At 48.2% G+C, this 20,812-nt stretch overlaps 1 protein-coding gene and 1 non-coding gene across 3 annotated transcripts in view; both read right to left on the bottom strand.

Moving 5' to 3' along the window:
- Nucleotides 1-776: 776 nt before the first annotated feature.
- The window catches only part of CHD6 (chromodomain helicase DNA binding protein 6), a 173,705-nt gene continuing 153,669 nt past the window's right edge, over nt 777-20,812 (bottom strand). For both annotated transcript variants that reach the window (XM_054573731.1, XM_054573730.1), the window contains 7 exons: nt 18,397-19,980; nt 15,520-15,671; nt 14,929-15,135; nt 13,462-13,914; nt 11,636-11,827; nt 10,566-10,685; nt 777-4,006 (listed from right to left, as the gene is read on the bottom strand). In XM_054573731.1, coding sequence (XP_054429706.1) covers nt 3,110-4,006; nt 10,566-10,685; nt 11,636-11,827; nt 13,462-13,914; nt 14,929-15,135; nt 15,520-15,671; nt 18,397-19,980 — 3,605 coding nt within the window. In that variant the 3' untranslated portion in view covers nt 777-3,109. The remainder of the gene's footprint in view (nt 4,007-10,565; nt 10,686-11,635; nt 11,828-13,461; nt 13,915-14,928; nt 15,136-15,519; nt 15,672-18,396; nt 19,981-20,812) is intronic.
- On the bottom strand, nt 4,336-4,440 carry LOC129071030 (U6 spliceosomal RNA). Its single transcript, XR_008529191.1, has one exon. It is a non-coding gene; the product is annotated as a U6 spliceosomal RNA (small nuclear RNA).

Raw genomic sequence — 20,812 nt, 5'->3', positions numbered from 1 at the left:
CTGCATAAATCATTCCTCTACCCAGGAGAGCTTTCCAAGTCTTGACTAAAGATCTATAAAGCCTATACTACATCCTTACTTTGAAAATGATAGCTGGCCACTAAGGCCTTATCAACAACTTCCCACCCATCTTCTAAGGCTATTCATCCACCATCTATTGGTACTTAGTAGGGACCCAGCACGGGGCGGGGCGGGGGGGGAGGGGGGAGATGGTCATCTCGCTCATTCTCACCGAGGCTTCAGCACTTTTATGCCAGCCCTGTGGACAGTATCTGACACAGCCCTTCCAGGCTGGAGAAGTGACACTTCCCAACATGAAGGCCTGTAAAGTTCTTAACAAGCTCCAGCTACACCGGCGTCCCTGTGTTTCATAGATCTGATCCAGTCCACAGAGGTCTAGTTGCACCCTGAGTCCTAGCCGTGTGATTGAAGGTGGGGCTTCTGGAACGGGGCTGAGGGAAGTGGCGTTGCCAAGGCCTTCGGGTCGAGGCTGGGGAGCTGTGCTGCACCCCTTCCAACCAGGTGCCCTGGGAGGTCGGAAGACAGGTCAAGTCAACCCTCCTGAATGAACATTAACAGGCCCCCGACAGGGTGCACCTAGGAAAGACTGAATTCCTGTGTGCAGGTGATACATTCAGAAAGTGCCCAGGCAGCAAGAGACATCCAAGTGCTACTGAAGTCCTCACATACAAACTTGACTTATCAACTTCTTTTTTTTTTTTTTTTTAAATCCAGGATCAAGACCACAGACAATTTATTATGTAAGACATGGGGTGAGTAACGATCAAGGGAAGTTATGGCTGTGAGTGACATGGAATTTGATGAAAAGGCTCAAGTTGGCTGAAGAGTTTAAATTTGGCTTTTGCTCTTGAAAACGTCAAAATAATCATAAGAAGCACTTATGCCTTACAGAGAAAATAATCCACAAAGTGTCATTTTCATTTTGCAAACAGGGACACAATAGCAGTCAAATATAAGCCTAAACACCCAGAGAGTTAACATACAGGTTCGATAAGCTGTAACAAGGGGTAGAGCATGCTGGTGGGTTTTAAAATCAAATCCATATTGAACCCTGTGACCTACTGGAGGTTCTACGTGGAACCTGGGGAAAGCAGCTTTTCCATACAAAACAACGAGGACGACGAAGACAAAGAACACCCAGGCTCTGCTGGATGTCTATAATACTCATTTGCAGTAAGGCTTTCAAGATACATGAATTTTTATAGCATTTGTATTTTAAGGATTTAGGGCAAATACATTTTTTTTCTACTTGATAAAAAGAAAATTAGTACTTAAAAGGTTCAAAAATATATTGATTGAGTGATTTTTTTACATAAATAAATTATATTGATTTTTTAGGATTTAACAGCTGAAAAAACCCTTTCTGCTTCCACTGGAGGCAAAACTGAACAAAATGTTAGTTAAATAGAGAGAGCAGCATTTCTAAGAAATCTGTTGTCAGCATTATAGACCATCTATGCTATAAAGATGTCATTAAATAGGATTTGTTCAATTACTGGATTCTTTCTTCTTATATGATCAGTTATAGATTTTCTGATTTATAGCTCTGATTCATAAAACTGGGACGCCACTTTTTGAAAATACACTTGATTGATTTTTCCGGTTACCATTTAACAGACTTCTTTGAGATGCTCATTTTAACATTTACATAATTTATAATCCCAAATGTATAAAAGACAATGACAAAACCATCATAAATAAATAATGCAAACTGAAATAGTTATGTCAAACTTTTGGACCTTCTGATAAATTAGCAAAAACGGTAACAGAAAAAGTAAAAAATACAGTAAATTGTGACAACAAAAAAGTGAAACCGGTACTAGTAACACTTCCAACATTTCCAACGGTCCTGCACCGCCCTGTGCCCCCAGAGCACTGAACCATGAGCTCATTTCAAGTCTCAGAGTGTGGACTGCCAATAACGGGGGAGGTTCCGGAGGGGGGGGAACACGAGTGGGAGGGCTGAACGCGCCTAAGTGCTGCTCCGGCGGGAAGGGGGAAAATGAAGTTAATCTGCGACAGTCTCGACTAACTTGATGATTTGGAACCTGGGTTCAACTGTAAAACATAAAACCAGATAGAGGAAGAAAACCTTTTCACAGTCTTATAAAAGATGGTACACCCGTGTTTGGACAACCTCAAATAATTTGACAAAAGGACCTAGGAAGTGTAAGTGTAGAGTGACTGCTTTCTCGCAGGCTCCAGGAAGAGCCTGATTCTTGGTGAACGAGAGCACAAACTACAAACCCACCAGGCCCCGGGAGCGGCTGGAGCAGTCCTGGAGCAGGCGGGGAGCGGGGTGCAGCTCCACGGAGGCCGAGCCCCTGCCCACCCCCGCCACCAGCAACCACTCAAGGTGTGTAAAGCTTCCTCGTACTGAGAATCATCCTTTACTTTGGGAGAGAGAACATATGAATATAAAATAATGCCTTAGTCAGTATTTCTTCTTGCTGCAGGTGTCTGAAAAACCCAAAGGGGGAAGTTAATTTACTACCAGTAAGGTTTCTGTTTTATAAAGAAATGAATATATGCATTTTCAGCCATTAGTTATATACTTCTGTCTATACTACTCATTTAGTAATCGTAAAATAGGGAAATATTTTAACTAAAAAATGTGCACCAGCACTTCCTTTCCCTGTGCTTTTTGGTTCCCCATTACATTCCTCTCATTCAATACAGCTCACGGAAAAAAAAAGAGCCACCGTCTCTGTTCTTCAGCCCTTCAATGGTAAATCCCTAGACAGCTTTCTTATGCCATTTTCCTCCTCAAATAAGTGGGAAACTTGGAAGAGAAGGGGGTAGGGCGTGTCACCAAGTACTGCATTAACTACGACTGCTGGAATGAACGACTGGGTAACAGAGTGAGAATTCTGTGCCTCCTAGACTAGGTCGACGACACTTATCTAATGAAGTGGCAAGACCCTGCAACTATGAACATCTGTTACCATAGTTCTCGGACAGGAAATTAGGTAGGTAAATATTACTTATGGAAACACAGGTTCTTATGAAGGTGAAGGGAGGGAAGTAACAAACCTTTATGGGATAAGAAACTTACAAGTCACATCATCTCTTAAATGAAAGAAAAGTTCTAATTGGTGTCACTGTTTGAGTCTTTGAGGCCCGCGTCCCCGGACTGTGCCGCATGTTCTCTATCTGAGGGCACAGGCGCCCTGGATTCGGGGAAGTTCTGATCACTGCCTGGCTCCCTGTCCGACCCGGGGGCAGACTCTGGGTTGGGGTTCGGGTGGTCCCCTTTTGTTTTCTTCTTCTTCCTCTTCTGGCTCTCCAGCCCCGCCATTTCGGAGTGTCTGCCCTGCTGCATGGTTGGCAGAGCCATGCCCATACCAGGGGAGAGAAACATGGATGGGTAAATGAGTCCAGGAGACACTCCTGGGATGAGAAATGGGTTAAAAGCCACAGGACTACTCGTAGTTATTGCAGGTTCGGACTGATCAGAATATGGACTAGGACCAGGCTTGTCTTCAGCTAAAGTGTCCGTTTTTACGTCATGGCTACTTGGCTTATCTTCTGCAGTCTGTTCGGTCACCGATGTACCACTTTTCGTTGTGCTTGACAGAGGCGCCGGAGCAGTCGAAGTGCAGGTAGTTGCCATGGGGGCATTGAGGAGTCCCCCAACACCAAACATCTGGGGCACGGCGGCCATTCCCGGCAGCATCATGGGCAGCATGCTCAAGGTGCTTTTGACCTCTTCACCCGTGGGCATTGTGGCAAAGCCGGCTGGGAAGCCCAGCAGCCCTGTGAGGGGGATGCCCGGCACATTCCGCATGTTCTGAAGTCCCACCAGGTCCATCCCAGCAATCAGTCCGTTCATGAACAGCGGCCCCATTCCGGAGGGCGAGTCCGCCGCCATGGCGGGAGCTTTCAGGAGCTCGCTCCGAGGTCGCCGCCCCCTCCTGCGGGGACCTGCATCTCGAAGAACAGGCTCGGTCAGGGTGTGATTGAACTTGTTTTCTGGGAGAAAGCCCTGGAGAAGGACAAGGAAACACAAGATGCTGAGGGTTACTGGGTGACGGGACATCAGCTGCGGCTTCTGCATAGGCCGCCCTGCCCCAGCGCCGCGAAGGCTCCCCCACGGGCAATGCGCCTCCTGCCTACCTGTTCCCCCAGGTTCTCTCCCTCAGAGGCCGACAGCCTGGCACCACCAAGCAGTGCCCACCCTGTGGCGGAGCTGTCAGCGTGCTGCGAGCTAGAGACCAGTACTAAAGATGCCCAGGTCTTAGTCAGGACTTTTAAAATACTTTCATTGAGGTGTAACGGACAGAGCATTATATTAGTTGGGCTCTACAACGTAAGCAGCACAGGGAATGCCTCAGGGACCCGTGTGTCGTTCTTGTGCAGGGGCCCCGCTAGTCCTCGTGGAATCGTTCCAATTTCAGTATATGTGCTGCCGAAACGAACGCAGGCAAGACTCTTGGGGCTGCGACCCCTTGACCAGATGGCTGCCTTTGTCTTTTTCATGACACAGGTTTTCAATTACAGCCACGGAGCAGAGCAGGTAAGATAGGGTTTTGGAGCAGATAGACCTGATGTCTCACCCTGACTCTGCAACCGCCTGGCTGAGGGGCTCGGGCCAAGCCAGTTCGAGCCAGAATCCGGGTGAGAAAGGACGACGGCACTATCTTGTAGGGTTACTGAAAGGGAAGTGTTAACACGCTGCCCAGTCCACAGGGGGAAGTCTCGCTAAAGGGCCACTGCTAGTTGTGCGTGCGCGCGCCCCGCCTCCCATGCCCCCCCCGCCCCGCCCTCCGCCAACCATGAGCGCCTAGAGGGCAATCACTCTGCCCCGCCCACAGGTGTGTTGAGAAAACAAAAGCGTTCTTGGTGATCACTGGGGAAATGTGTCAAAATGCAGCAATATTCTGGTCTCTCTTTAAGGGAGACAAACTATTTTCCTGTTCAGAGGTTCACCCTCTGGTTTCCTTACAGGTGGAGAGCCCCAGAATTAAGCACTCTGCCCCCCCGGGGACTGAGCCGTGGCTGCTCCTGGGACTCACAGAGATGCTTACGCAGGACGCCTGGCACCACACATCTGAACACTTCACCAGGACACACACGGGTGATTTAGCTACAGAGAAGCTCAGAAGAGGACCTATTGCCTGAACGTATCAGTGAGTGGTAGGCAGCTGGGGGGCGGAAAGCGCCCACTTGGGAAGGGCTTGCTGCAGCCACGCATGCTCCTTCCTGTGACCGTGGCTCAGCAGCTCTGCGGGAAACAGGATGCGAGAACCTGCTCTCCCAGCTCACAGTCTGCCTGCAAGAGAATTAAACCAACCACTGCCATTCCAATGTAACTAACTCTGAATGTGTTTCAAAAATGGCCAGATCAATCCCCAGTAAAGGGAGAGAAATGTTTTCCCCACAGAAAGGGAGACACTTCTTTCATGACTCAGTATCTGAAAGGCCTATACCCCCCCACCCCCGTAATGCCTACATCCCACACTCCTCACTGTTATCATTATGTTTATCAAGGTGATGCATGCCCACCCGTGAGCAGGCTCAGCCTTCTTTGTTCAGAGGAGCATAAAGGAAGAGCCCTTCCCCTGGGGGTCCCTGGGAATCATCCTCTTTCTGAGCCACACTGAAAGGAAGCCGCTCCAACTGCCCTGGCTTTCCCTCCTTGTGGTTCTTGTCACAAAGCTGGTGTTCTATAACCTTCTCTTTGATCACAGCACTGGTAAGGCTAAAAACGGTCAGCGTGGCCTGGCCTCAAGATGTCTGTGGCCCTGGGATCGCCCTGAGGACAAGAGGTCATAGTTAGGGCTGGAGTGTGCAGACAGGGCAGGAGGTGGCAGGGCTCAACAGCAGGGCTTCCGGGCTTCGCCGCTGGGCTGCTGGGGGAGCCCATGCTTCTCTACGGCTGCCTGTGCTGCCTTCTCAGGACTCTCAGAGGGGTGTATGTGTGTAAACGCCTTCCCTCCGTGCAAGTCTGGCGTGAGTGGGGAGCAGGGATCTGGCAAGAGGCAGCTCGGACCACCAGCCCACAGCTCTATGTCCTTATCTTGGAGGCTCAAAGGCAAGGACCCAGCTGCACTACCTCAGTGGAGCATACTCAGAGCAAGAAAGGAGGCACAGGTCTCACCAAGAGACACCAGACAGGCCAGAAAAACCTTCTGTTAGAGCCAGGAGTCCCAGGGAGTGTGGAGAGAGAAGTCAGGAAAGCTACGGCCATCTAAGGGCTAAGACTGGTGACCAGGCCTGAAAGCAGTTAAAAAAATCTCTTTATAGCCTTCCTAAGGACACCTACTTTGAACTTTAATCCAGTTGCTCTGGGATTTCCATCTCATAAACTGCCTCTCTTTTCCCTTAACTGTTAAGTTAAACCCTTAGAAAACCCAACAGATCTTTGCATAAGAGGCAGTTGTAGTGACAGGGCGGGTGGGCAACACCGGTTCTGGTTTTCAATGAGCTGTGAGTATATATATGCGCGGCGGCCCCAAAATGAGAAGCAGCAGAGACGCACTGATTCCCCCGCCGTGAGGAGTGTCAGCAGCCAGGGACACTGGCCATCGGGGAGCTCATGCAGGGTGTGATGGCAACGGGAGCAGCAGCGGGAGCATCGACAGTGAGCACTTAAGCAGCGTCAGGTGCTGTGCTGAGGGCCGCACCTGCGCTGCCGCAATTCGCCATCACGCCAGCCCCTGGAGTCAGTCCTGTTCTCACAGCCACCGTAAAGGGCGTCTACCAATTCACAGACGCGTGAAAGACATGCACTTGAATGTTTCTAAGTCACCCCAAATAATGTTAGTTTTGAAGTCCCACGTCTGTTTCCGTAAGAATATTAAAGAAAAACCAGGTCATCATAAGCCACGGGCAAAAAGCATTATGATGGTCAACTTTGTTCGAATTCTGAGAAAACTCTCCTTAAAGGCCTTGGTTCAGGAAACGGAAGAGGGAGAAACCGCTGATCCTGTCCTGTCTTGTCCCTCTTCTTTCTTACAAGTTGAGAGGGGCAGGGATTTGCCCCTGGGGGCGCAGTTGGTCAGGCCCTGCCTGCGGCCCCAGCCCAGGGCTCTCGCCTTGAACCGTACCACAGCAGTGTCTCGTCTCCACAGGTGGCTGCCTGGGATTTGCAGTCAGCTTTGTCCCGGGCGTGACGGGCGGGCAGCTGCTCACGCTGGCTCTGGGGATGATCGCTCGGGGAACAATTCCTGTCTAGTTCTTGTTTCTAAACGAAGCTAGTAGGGCTTGGTGGACTGGGGCCAGGCTACAAGCATAATTTCTCACCAGTCTATCTTGAGCCCATTAGGGAAAATCGCCTTATTCTGGACTACACGGTAGTCTCAGGCCCCTTGTGGGGACAGCCCAGGGTCCCTGCCAGGGTAACCACAGCCCAACCACAAGGCCCTTGTGCAGCCCACCCACGGCAAAAGCCCGGGAAAGGTGCTGGGGTGTGTCTTTTCCCTTTATATCCACATGTGTTCCCTCATAACTTTCCAGCGGGAAGTCTTTCCATGGGGGTGAAAGCAAACCCAGACTGCGATAAATAATGCCTCCATCTTACTTTCAAACAATCTGCTACAAACCAGATGTACTTTAACACACTTGATGTTGAGCTCATCAGGCGTATGCAGGACTGGACAGCACACTTAAGTCGGCTTGCATCCTGTGGGCCCTGCGGCCTCTCCAGCTCTGTCCACTAAGTTCATGTCGCACTCCTCAGGCATCACGATGTCCAAAAACGTCCCTCCCCTGCCCTTGTAACGAATCACTGATGCCGAGAGAATGCCAGGCCCTTTCTGAACTGGGACCATGACAAGAAGGCACAGGCTGGCCTGGCCACCTTCTCCCCTTCAGCCTGCAGTGCAGTAGCAGAATGGCCCCAGGCGTGACAAGAACAGTCCTTCACCTACAGCAAAGCAGGAGGCGTGCTGGCAGAGGAAGTCAGCTCTCACCACTTCCTGTGGGAGGAGAGTCACTCTAGCCACCCAGCTGCTGCCCACCCTCGTCAGATGCCCCTCCCAGCAGCTCTGCGACCACACACAGCGGCCAAGTCAGGCTTTGGCAGCGCTCCCTCCTGGTAATTATACCCTGGGAGCAAACCTGCTTCCTCTTCCAGGGGAGGCCTGGGGAGAGGGCGAGGAGAGCAAGGAGGAGACGCAGACACGGAGCAGCCCTGGAGGCAAAGCTGCTTCTGCAGATGATTACATGGGTGTTCTAACGCAAGAAGAGCATCTTTCTTCATCAGTACCTGGTAGCATTTATGCCAAAGCCTGCACATGCCAACTCTAAACTTAACTTCTGGGTAAAGGAGAAGGAGGTGGTGACCAAAACTTCCCTACTCCTCCCAGGAAGGTTAGTGGCCAACAAATATCCACCGAGTGGAGAGAGACCTAACAACCAAATGCAGTATGTGGATCCCAATTTTAAAACGCCTACACAACAAAAACTAGCTCTAAAAAACATTTTTGGGACAGCTGGAAAAATCTGAATATGGACTGGATATTAGATATTGATATTCACATGCACGATAATGGAAATAGTTACATAGGAAAATGTTCTTAGGAGATGCATGCTGAAGTATTCAGAGGTGACGTGTCATGTCAAATGGCACAGCAAGAAACACACAGAAAAACTACACACACAGATGTGTGTGTATAATGTGAAACAAATGTAACTTGCACATAAAATATATGAAGCATGTATGTGTGCACACATACATTCAATGAGCGACCTCTCTGCACCGGGCCTTCTGAGAGCGGAATCCCTCGGCCCTACCACAGTGCATGTGAGGCTAAGGCTGCGGCACACAGAGCAGAAGGGGCTGAAGGAAGGCAGAAGTCCCTTGTGGGATCTGACCAGCTTCTAGAAGGGGCAGGGTCGCTATGGGAGAGACAGAATGCCGCAAATCCCAGGGGGCTCCTGTCCCAGGAGGGGCCGTGGGTGACATGGTTGAGGAACAGGCTGTTCCGGAGCCAGGCAGAGCACTGCTGTCAGGGCCGCAGCGGCTCTGCCCCGCTGGGCAGGCCACACAGCCCCAAGGACCAGGTGGACAGATGCTTCCTATTCCTGCCTTACTGCAGGAAAAGGGCCTCTGACGCAGGGACTGTTTATTTAACAAAGGAGGGAAAGTGCATCTCTGGTAAGAGACTGGCTCACGCGAACAGCTTAGAAATGGGTTTTCTGGCAAGGGGTCAGTGTCTGCAGGGAGTTAGGAACATTAATTTCCAGAGAACATGAGGGAAATTGTCAGATATGTAGAAAGACATGAGAGGGCCAAGGGAGAAACCACATGGTTTTTCTGACAAGTCTCTCAACCCAGAGCTCCGAGCTACAACAGAGTAAGAGCTGGAGGTCTCCACGGGATGACGCTGCGCTGAGAGCAGAGCGGGGTGGGGGCGGAGGAGCGGGCAGCGTGAGAGCTGGAGGAAGGCAGCTGGGATAAGAACCGAAGCGTGATCAGCTCGCGCAACACAAGCAGGTCTGAGAAAAGGGGTGGGAGGGACATTTTCTAGAGAGAAAGCGAGAGCTGGAAAAAGGGTCGCTTTTCCAATGTGACAAACTTTCTAACAAGCAGGCCCCGAGGGACTGGGCCAGGCCCCCCCGCCCAGAGGGGCCGCAGCGGGGGAAGAGGAGTGGGAGCAGTTATGTGTGCAGCATTGCTAAAAAGAGGAGGGAGCACGCAGGTGACAAATCAGTAACAAGCTCCTCGAGATCATTAAGTCACAACGTCTTTCTGCACAAGGCGGAGGAAATGACTAGGGTGGGTGGTCTTTTGGAGCTAAAAAAGGAAATCATATCCAGGCAGTTTCACTAAGACAGGAATTTGGGCCCCAGGAAAGCCACAGCAGGCAGAGCCCTGCGGAGAAGGCATCCGGGAAAGCCTGCTAGCTGAGGGGACACCCGGGAAGAGCGGATCCCCATGAGGATCTTCAGGGGCTCCCCATTTGGATAGAATGCACTTTCACAAGGTTAAAAACACATTTATGTATAATTTGCTGAAGTTTGATGCATTTTCAAGTTGAAGCGATATTGCCGCCCTCTAGAGGTTATAAATTTTCTATTCCAAATTTGTACTCATCTGTAAACTATAATTAACTCATATTTGTTATACTAGAAGTATTCTGCAGATGTCTTTGAAGTCCCTTCCAGACTCATGGTTCTCTAATAGGAAAGGGCCATGCTTGCAGTCAGCTGTTTCTCATTGCCAAGGGAGGACGGACCAGGAGGAAATGTCTTAAATGGTAGCCAGAAAGACTGAGATTAGAAAATGAAAATTTCCAATAATGAAGTTTGTTACACACTGGGAAGAGACTCCTAATGAGTTAAGGTGTCTTTTCCCTGAACTCTACAAATAGAAGAAAAAAAAATACCAAGCTTTGGTAATGGTTTAAGTACAAAAGTAAACCGAAAGTTTCATCGGTAAAAGTTGAAAACAAATGACCCCAGCACTACTTCACCATCTACAGACGTCCTTGTGCTGGCCCCTTGTCCTGTAGGAAACATCGGGGACATGCACTTCCAGGGGAGCTGTCTCTCCCAGTCTGCAAGGTTGGGTTTCACAGGGACGTGCACCTCTTCCTTACCCGCAGTCCTGGCTCCTTAGGGACGGCAGGAACCCTCTCTTCTCCGCTCAGAGAGCTGACATCTAATTTCCCAGGTTCCTTACAGCGTGGCCTCCTCTGCTTTGGTTTGTCTGAAAAATTCTAGGACAAATGGAAATCAACATTACAACAAATGCTGTCGCAGAATCCTCTGACAGGGGTAGTGCTTGTCACCCAGTTTTACTATTTTTTCATTAATGGCCCTCCGCCAAGAGCCCAGCCAGGTTATCCTGAAGGGAACAGCCACCTGGCTCCCACCTAGGTTCTTCCTGAAGCAAGAGCAAGCTGGCAGACAGCCTGTGTGGGCTGCCTGGCCCTGCAGACTAGAACACCTGGTCTGTCCCGACAGTTTCCCAGGTGCTGCTTCATCCCTAGCCCTTTCCTTGTCATCAACGTCTCCACTGCTACCTACCCGGTAGGCTCTGTCTGTCCTCAGAGGGTATGCACCTGTGAATGCGCTCCCTGCCTTTTCTTGTGAGCACTCTCCCTGTTTCTTATTAGCCAGGTGTACCCAAAACAAAGATGATGGTGGGTAGATGAGCAAATAAGAAAAGAAAAACTAAGAACTAAGAGAAGACATCTGTGCTCAGTGACTCTCCCCTACAGATTTCTAATCTGAAGGATTTAGGGCAAATAAGAGGACTTGAGGAAAAGTCCCAGGGCAGTAACTGTGTAACTGAGAATAGACACACCTCCTGCAAAGTGGTAATGTATTCACTTGAAAGGAATAGATAGGATCATTTTCATGAACTGGCGGTGTTTATGCAACCGAAAGATTTCTCTGCGAGCTTATGATATTGTGTGGTAATTCTAGGGGGAAAGGGGGCTGAGCTTAGACTAGCTCTGTCCTCCTAAGATTTTGCATGCCTACATCTTGGCAGTGTTCTGACATGGGTTACAATTTTTTTTTTTTTTTTACTTTAAAAGGATGTTCTCAGTTGACAGAGATTTCTCCCAAACGTCCTGGTCTCCCTTAGCAAACTCTTTATCAAAACAGCACCAAGTTAGCAGGAAATAAACAGCAACCTCGGGCAGTACCAACAAGCACTTACTGCTCCAAAGCCAGGGACGTCTAAGGAGTAGTCAGCCTGCTGCCTCAGCCAGTCAAGCAGACTCTTGCTGGGAATGGCCTTCTCAGCCTGGCTGCCAGCTGGTGGTGCTGGCTCAGCGGGCGAAGTGGCAGGCACTGGCCCTTCAGGGTGTGAGGTGCTCAGGGGGGCCTGCCCTGGGTCTTCATGGACTTCCTGGACGAAGGGAAAACAAGTATGTGCAGTTAACTGTGACAGAATAAAAACTAGCATCTAAAAGGAAAACGCAGAAGGTGCTCTTTGAATCTTCCCATCTATTTCCACCTGATAACTACTCTGCTGGGTGCTTGAGCAAGAACCTGAAACACTACTGACCACACAGAAGCTCTTGCCTGTGCGGGGGTTCTCTCCACTTGAACACGCCTCTGCCTTTCTTGTCTACCCGGTAAACGTTAATTCCATCCTGTCTGCTCAGAATCAGTGTGACCTCCTTTGTCACTCTCACTGGCAGTCCCAGGCAACACTGGCCACTCCATGTTCTGTCCTCCTTCAGCACTCTTCACAGGTTTTTCATGTAACAGAAAATGCCTCACTGCAATTCGCTTATTTATTTCTCCCTCTGTCGTTCAAATGTCTGTCTTACTCATCTCTGTATTCCTAATGCCTATAGTTGGGCCTGCTGAAAAGTATCATGCCAGCGCTAAATTTTAAAAATACTATGAAGTCAAGGGAAAAATTTCATCAGTCATTCCACTGGAATTCTACCATCATCACAGAGAAACTATGGCTTTGCACCTCTTAAAAAAAAAAAAAAAGAGAAAGACAGAACCATCTTAAAAGTTGTAGGATTGGGCAGGGAAAGAACCTGCCGCTTCCCCTTCCCAAATTTTACAGAAAGTCTAAGAGGAAGACACCCCCCAAACAATAAAGCTTAGTGACAAAGCTCTCGCACTCTAAAGAACAGTCTTTGGTTTGGTTCCCCGATCTGCATGTACTAGCTGAATATTCTTAGGCAGTCTTCTCATCTATAAAATGGGAATAGTAACACCTTTGCAGGGCTGTCGTGAGGATGACACAGGACAATCATGTGAAAGTCTGGACACAGCACCTGGTACACAGCAAGCTCTCAACAAATACTGGTTGTTATTATTCCTCTTAAAATAAGAAAACGTGGAATATGATTCCTGTTTTGGAGCTCAAAAATCAGTAAAAGGGAAAAACCAAAATAGCAAGAGAAGTCAGTGGTCCGTGTCACATTAAACAAAGTCTAAGGGGGTCGCCCTTGGCTGCTGTACCTTTCTGTTGTTTACAACGATCTCCTCCGAGTTTAGAGTGTCTTAGTGTGATCTAGGTGAAGCCTCACAGCGATACTCTGCCGGAGGTGCTGTGCCCCACCCCACTGCTCCCTTACAGAGCAGCAACGTGAGGCCGGTTGACATGCCCAATGTCGCCCAGTTAAGTCAAGGAGTAAAGCCAGGTTAAACATGCAGGAAGTCCTGACTCCTGATCCTTCTCCCAGTCCCAGCTCCTGTTAACCTGGAGCCACTTGGACACAAACTCAGCCCTGTGGCCTTGCTTTGCTCAATCACCAGTGGCTCTTCTGAAACACTGGAGGATGTGGATTGTTTCCATTTGAAATGGCAAGACCTCCTGGCTCATTTCTACAGGTTGCCTGCAGATTAAGGGCCTATTTCTAGAAAAGACTGAGAGCAACTTATAATGAGGATATAACAGAAATAAGTAGGACAGCTGAAACAGGGAGAAGAGCCACAAGCCTAAAATTTTGTGTTTGAGGAAGAAGGGTTTATTGCTCAGGTCAATGTTTTCGTTTAACAGCCTCCTATACCCACCAAGATTCCTGCCTGAAGTGTCTGCTCCTTCAAAAAGATGAGGTCCATCCCTCCTTCAACATGTTTCCGTCTCCCTCTCCGCCTCCTCGTGGCAGCGTCATCTCTTCTGAGGCTCCCGTTGACGATCTGTCCAGTCACTGGGTGGATCAGGCCGGCTTGTAGAATCCCAGACAAGTCCATGCCGAGGGCTCCTTGAAGTGAACTGAGAGCCCCAATCTTAGGGGTGCTGGCACTCACAGGGAAAGGGGATGTGGCTCCTGGAGACCCCTCAGATGCGCAGGAGAGATCTATTGCTGACTCCCCATGCCAGCCATTGAGGACGACGGAAGGGTGCCCGTGGGCAGCAGAGAACTGTTCCAGGTTCCGAGCCTTTGCCTCCCTCTCGAGCTCAAACTCGTAAGGACGTCTGTGCTTTTGTTCATCCTTTGTGAATACCGGAGCCAAGAAGCTGTCCTGTGAACACACACATGTGGCAAGAGAGGTTTAAATGCCACTTCTGTGGCTCAATGCCAGCTGCTTCTCCAGGCCCGATTACCGTGGGCCCAGTATTATTTCTAATCATCTTCTCAGAAGTTCTTCTAACTCAAACTTCTCAAACTTAAGAGACAAATCACCTGGACAGCTTGTTAAAATCCAGATTCTACTTCAGTGGGTCTAAGATTCTGCATTTCTAACAGGTTTCCAGGTGCTGCTGAAGCTGCTTGTCCATGAGTGACAGTTGCAAGCTTATAATTTAAGGAGTCTCAACTTTGGCTGTATATCAGAATCAATTGGGAAGCTAAGAAAGACAAAATCCAATACTCAGTCCACACCCTAGACCAATTAAATCATAATCAGCAGCTTTTCAAGACTGACCCCCAATGGATTCCAATGTGCAGTCAAGAGTGAGGGCCAGAAGGCTTATTAGTGTTGCTCCAACTAAACTTGACTTTTATGTTTGAGTTTATAAAACTCAAGTAAAACTCATTCCTCCTCTGATTTCCCTAATTTCTATCAGGTGCCATCATTCTCTCAGTTCTCCAAGTGCTAAACCCATGGATCCATTCATGATTCCCTCTCCTTACATGCCTGCCTCTTTCCTCGCCTTCCTTTGTCCACTCTGCCATCAACCTCATCTAGAACCTCACCTCTTCTTCAGATCCCCACGGGCCCCCGCCCCAGCTCCCACAGCTCTCCTCTTTCCTGACCCTCCCCACCATGGGCCTGCACACCAACCCCGCTGAGGCGCAAAACCCTGCTTTCATCATGCAGGCCCCCTCTCTAAGACTTGTAATAGCTCTTCGCTGCCTACGGGATAAAATCCAACTATTTCAACTAACACTAATGGCTCTACCAAAAACCAAAACAAACAACAACACTCCCTGCCCATCCATTCAGTAAATATTTGTTGAATGAATGACTCAGTCAAGAAGAAGTGCAGCGTCCCTGCTCTTTGTTTCATGGTCCAAACCAATCTTGCGGCCTCACCTTCTGGATCTGGGCCGCCAATGCCGCACCGCTGCTGAAGCTGTGCTCTGATGCTTCTGGCTCCGAGAGGCTGCTTCGAGAACCCGCGTTGCTGGTTAGCACAGGGGTGGGCAGCGTGCCCGAGGGCTCATACTGCTGGCTGGAGGGCCACTTCCCATTCAACACTACGTGGCAGATGTTATCTAGGCGGTTGATTATCACTCGATCCTGTTTAAAAAAAAGATAAAATCTCTGAGGAATAGGTATCAAGTTACCCAAATTTACAAAGTCCCTTGAGATCAAGTTTTCCAACTAGAATGAGCTAATCAGAAAACAGCACTCACTTTATAAGCTTTAAAATAAATTTCATAGTCTGGACAATAAAAAATTAAAGCCATGGTGCTGTAAATATGAAGACAATCTGACACTTGTGTCTTATAGTCTAATTAGTCAAGTGCATGTACTTTTAATGTTCAACTATTACAGTACTATAATACCTTTTAAAGATATTAAACATGTCTCTGAATCTGTTACTCAAACACTCTGAAAGGTAAAAATAAAGGATTCAAAGCTGAGAAGCTTCGGATGAAAAAGGCAAGCTCTGGGAGCTACCTTTGGCCACTCAGAGAAGGAATAGAGGGTTTTCTCCTGGAGCAGCTGAGCAATGGTGGGAGCCCGAGCTTCCTGAAGGTCGTCCCCGATGTCTCCTGTGAGGCCTGATGTTGAGCTCTTGCTCTCCTCTTCAGAGTATTTCCCTGGATAATCTGGGCAGAAAGGTTAAAAAAAAATTAATTAGATACTTGGGAGATAAGAGTGATCTGAAAGATCAGGACATCTGATCTTTCTTTTTGAAATCAGCCCACTCTGTGTTATTTATTTTTTAAATTTAATCTTTATTGTATTTTTTTCCATTACCATTTAGTGCCCTTACATCTCCCTCCCACCAACAATCACCACACTGTTGTCCATTCCATGTCCTTCTTCCTTTTTGCTCAGTCCTTCCTTGTGTATTAATCACCATGCCTTCTCTCTCCAGGAGAACCACATCAGTTAACCCATAAAGGTAGGTGCTGCCCTAGGGCTACCTACACAAGTCATCTGATAAGAGTTTGCATACACACCTGACAAAAACAACAAGAAAATAAAAAGTCTCTGTGTATCCAAGAGTGAGAGGAAATGAACCTCAAAGAGGCTTTCTCATTTGATGTAGTGGTAAGAGGAAATTAAACGTTAAAATACGTTGATGCATTTGAAGGGACAGACTATGATATTAGGGAAAAGGGTAAAAAGTCATGAAACTTACCACAAAGGTAACACAGACATGATTCATGTAAAAAATGATGATGCAAAGAAACCTAGAACATTTAAATTATTTCACTGATAGAAAGAAGTGGATATGTAACTCACTCTCTCAAGCTTCAGTGGATCTTCAAAGATCCACTTACCAGTAACAAAAGGAGTGAATGAGTGTAGCGAAATGCCAGGGCAGAAAAGTTGTGAAGCTCTTGGTGAAATGACAGGGAATGTCCATCCTCTGATAGGTGGAGGTTTCACTTAAAAAAAAATTTTTCAATTATAGTTTACAGTCAATACTATTTTGTGTCAATTTCAGGTGGACAGCATAGTGGTTAGACAATCACATACTTTACAAGTTGTCCCCCAGATGTTTCAAGTACCCACCTGGCACCCTACTGACTTCACGTGTGACTGTACAAGTCTCTTGGGGAGCTGCAGAGACCCCTAACCATGAATAAGGCCCTGCTAGGCCAGTGGAGTCAAGGAACTACCAGAGAGATGTGGCCTTGGTCTGCAAAGGTCTTACAGTTTCATGAGGAAAGAAAGAACAGCAAATACCCTCCCCCGCCAAAAAGCAGCAATAATGAATGAATAACTACAATTATGAACCATGGTGAGTGCCATAAAGGGAAAGAAACAAGGCACCATGACAGAAGAGGGAAGGCCCTATTGGTAGAGGGAAGGCTGGTAGAGAGGGCCCCTCAAAGGAGGGAACGCCCAAGAAGGTGAGGAGGCCATGGGAAAGGGCACTCTGGGCATGCTGAGGAACTAAGAGGTATCCAGGCAAAAGGTACAAAGATGAGGCCAGAGGGGCAGAATCTTCTAGATCATGCTGAGCTCTGTAGGCCATGAAAGAAAATGCAACTTTTATTCTAGATCCTATGGGGAGTGCCACTGAATGGTTTTAGGCAGAGGATCTAGATTTAAGTTTTCAGAAAAAGCAAAATGATGTGAGAGGCAACCATGGAAAAGGAGCCAGGAGATGTGGAGGCAGGTTCCAGCAGCCATGCGAACTGCTGCTCCTTCAGCCATGACTTCCAGTCTCTGAAACAGGGCTAACCTTCCCTGCCTCACCTATTCCATTCCACATTGCACATGTGTGGAGGACCCGTTCTGAGGTCTGCAGAAGCACTTTTAAAAGCACTGGCGCAAGGGACCCACCCCCACCCACGAACATGGGCAAGCTCACCAAAGCTTATCAAGTTCACTGCCACTTTCTAGCTCAACTTAGTGAGGCTGATGCTGCCACCAAAGAACATCAGTGCTCGACAGCTCTCCTCTAAACCATGCCCTTCCAAACCCTGTACTCATTGGACTGGGTTTCCAAGGACTGATTACTTGGTGATTTTCTCCACTCCAGGGTTCAAAAAGCAAAGTGGGTTTTACAATATAACACATGGCAGCCATCCTTTGTGGCCTGGGGTGAGGAGGATGGGCATGGCCACAGAGACTGGTTTGTCCTGGATCAGCTGGGGCAAAAGCTACTTTCAGTTCAGCTCCTCTGTCCTTATCCTACCTGGTGTGTCCAGTTTAATTTGGGTTCAGCAGAATTCCTTAGATAATCACTCATCACAATGACTAAAACCAGAGCTTGGGTAGATTCTTAATGTTTTACAATTTCTTTTAATTTGAACCTTTATCTAAGATTTCCCTTTTTAAAAAGATCAAATCTATTTCTACTTTTGTTGAGGTACTTAAAATTTTATTTTAATTTCTGTTGACTTACTAAAAGGACTCTAAGCCAAATGCACCAACATGAAGTCACAGGGTTTTGACAATAACACGAATAAACGGTGCTATCTTTCTTCATCTTAGTAAAGATCACATTTACCTGTATTTTTTGTGGAGCTCCCGAGGTTCCCTGGCTGTTCTGCTTATAGTTTTAAGCGACTTTTTTAGTGCCATTTCTAGCATGTGTCATATAAAAAGCACACAACCCCACCCCAATCACATGGCTGATGCAGCAAAGGTGTCATGGCTGACTACAACCTTCCTCACTTTTCTGGAATGATCAGAGTTAAGCTGCTGTCTCATTTTCAGACCAAGGCCTGGGACCTTTGGTTTTAAACACATGGTGAGTGTAAGTAGGTCTGTTTCAGAAGCCGTACAGCTCTTACCACTGCCCCCTCATTCCCCCTCCCGCCATGTAAGAATTGGTTTCTCCAAAATACTACAATGTCTCGCATACTGTACCTTGACCATGGCAGTTTCCATCTCTATCATAATCATCTTTGCTCTCAAAATCCATGTCTTCTGACTTGAGCTCGCTTCCTTCAGGAGGATGTATAGGGAAACCTTTCTTCCCTTCTGCACTTTCTTTCCAAGGTTCTTTTAAAAGTTCATGCTTCACTTGAAATGGCTCTGATGGAAGAGCAGTGAGCTCACCCTCCACTGTGATGTTGTTAGTTTTGCTTTTGTACAGATCCGGGCTATAGCCCTTAGGCTTCTCCACTTCAAATTCACCATTCTCGAGGCCACGGGTCCACCTCTCCAAATGTTTGCAGTGGCACTGGCAGGCCGCGGAGGGGAAGGCCCCCTGCAGCCTGGCATTCGGGCTTGCGGCCTCCAGGCTGCCTTCCTTGGCTCCGTCTGCGTGGAAGCCTCGGCTCTTCTCACTGGGCATATGAGAAGTGGGCTGGGCCAGGGGCAAAGCCTCTGGCCCTCCCCTCATGCCTGCTGCCATGTCCAAGTTTTCCTCTTCATTTTCCTCCTCTTCCTCTTCCTCATCACTATGGTTCCGACTCAAAATCAAATTACTTTCTAAACTTTTGTTTTCTAATAAATCAATTAACTGTTGCTCAGATGACAGGTTTCTTTTGGAGTCATAGACACTAAGGTTACACATGTCAACAAACCCACTTTCATTTCCTTGATCCAAGGAAGGGGAAGCCAAGCACTTGCCTTCTAACTGCCCGATGCTTTCAGGTCTCTGCCCTGCCTCCCTGCAGCAGAGGTCCCCTTCTCTTGCAAGAGACATCAACAAATGAGTCTCATTTTTAATGTTCATCTGAGCTACTCCTGCTTCTAAACTGTCCATGAGAGAGGGGCCTGAAGCTGCTTCTGCCTCACGGCCACCAGGCTGGCAGTTCGCGTCTTTGCTCGCTGAGAGGGCAAGAGCATCTGTTCTGGATTCTGTGTTGGTGCTCGGGCTCCCCTGCAGAGAGCCTGGCTCCCGGCTGAGCCCCTTCTTACCATACACCATGCTCTCCAAGGACTCAGGCAGCAGACCTTCATCGTGGCTGATGGAGATGACATCCTGAACTTTAGAAATAAAGTTTTCACAAGTCATGTCAGGCAAGCTGCCCCCAGGTGGACAGAGGGGATCCTCCCTACCTTCTATTTTTCCTAGATTCTCAGGTTCATTTTCAAGGGACTCTGAAGTCCTGCTCACTTGTGTGTACGTAAGAGATTCATATAGTTTGGAGTTGGTTTGGTAAAGGCAACAGAGACTTTCTGGAGACTGGGTGTCAGGTCTTTTATGCTGGGCATAGTTTCTGTAGGCGTCCAGGAAGGACAGCTGGGGGTCGGTCATGATGTAATAGTCTGTGCGGTTCAGCCCATGTTTGGCGGTGCCGATGAGCAGGTCTCGATCGTGCTTGCCGCACTCCCACCACACTGGGAGGTAGAGGCTGGGCCTGCACAGCTGGAGGCGCTCGTGCAGCTGAGGACACGTCAGCACCTGCTCTCGGACCTTCCGCAACAGTTCAATGCGGTACAGAGTTTTTGCGGCCCGTTCCTCAGTGATAGGTTCAACATAGATGGTGGGATCTGGGGGACCTGGAAAGGCAAACAGAGAGTCCGTCACTTCAGGCAGCCCTCGGGTCCTGGATGCCCCCCAAGCCCCTGCTCTTTGGTCTCACAGTTTAACTCCCAGTTCCTCAGCACTGCAGCCCCAGGTGTGTGTGCCCCGCCTGGAATGAAAAGCTGAGAGCGAATGGAAAGTTTTTATGAAACAAGGACAGACCCAGTGAGGGTCAAAGAAGAACACAAGAACTTCCGCTGTGGAAGTAAGATTATTTTCCCAACAGTAACCATGTAAAGTACCTCCACACTAGGTACTTTACACGTTATTTAGTTCTCACAAAAATTCTATGATGTACCAACATTGTCCTGTTTTAAGGAGAAGGAAAAGTGCCAGATAAGCTAACCTGCTCAGGGTGGCAGAACCAGGATTCAAATCTAGGTCTTGTCAGTGGGACTCCAAGGCCCAGACCTTCCCAATCTATCCAGCTCTCTGGCTCTAATGAAAACACGCCAACCATGTCACATGGCGGCAAAAGATGGGACATCTGTGCATGCTGCCAACAGCCTGGCACCCAAGCCGGCTGGCTCAATGTATGTTTTAGCTTTCCTAAAATAGAGCCACATGGGCCCAAGCAAGTTCATGTACAAGGCTGAAGAGGGCCTTGAAGGAAGCTGCTGCAAATAATTCCAACCAGGAGGACATTTCTCAGAAAAGGTCTCTATTGGATCATGTGATGTTTAAATGACAGTCACTCCCTTTCTCTAGCTACAAGTCAACATATGACAAAATAAAGTTATTAAGATTTAATATAAGGAAGGTGTAAAGTCCATGGAAGGATAAATCTCCATGAGACTTAAATTTGTG

The sequence above is a fragment of the Pteronotus mesoamericanus genome, unplaced genomic scaffold (genome assembly GCF_021234165.1).
Source record: "Pteronotus mesoamericanus isolate MK-2021 breed Mesoamerican mustached bat unplaced genomic scaffold, CSHL_Meso_final contig_25, whole genome shotgun sequence".
NCBI classification, from domain to species: domain Eukaryota; kingdom Metazoa; phylum Chordata; class Mammalia; order Chiroptera; family Mormoopidae; genus Pteronotus; species Pteronotus mesoamericanus.
The sequence above is the reverse complement of the archived record's forward strand: the minus strand, read 5'-3'. Positions and strand labels throughout refer to the sequence as shown.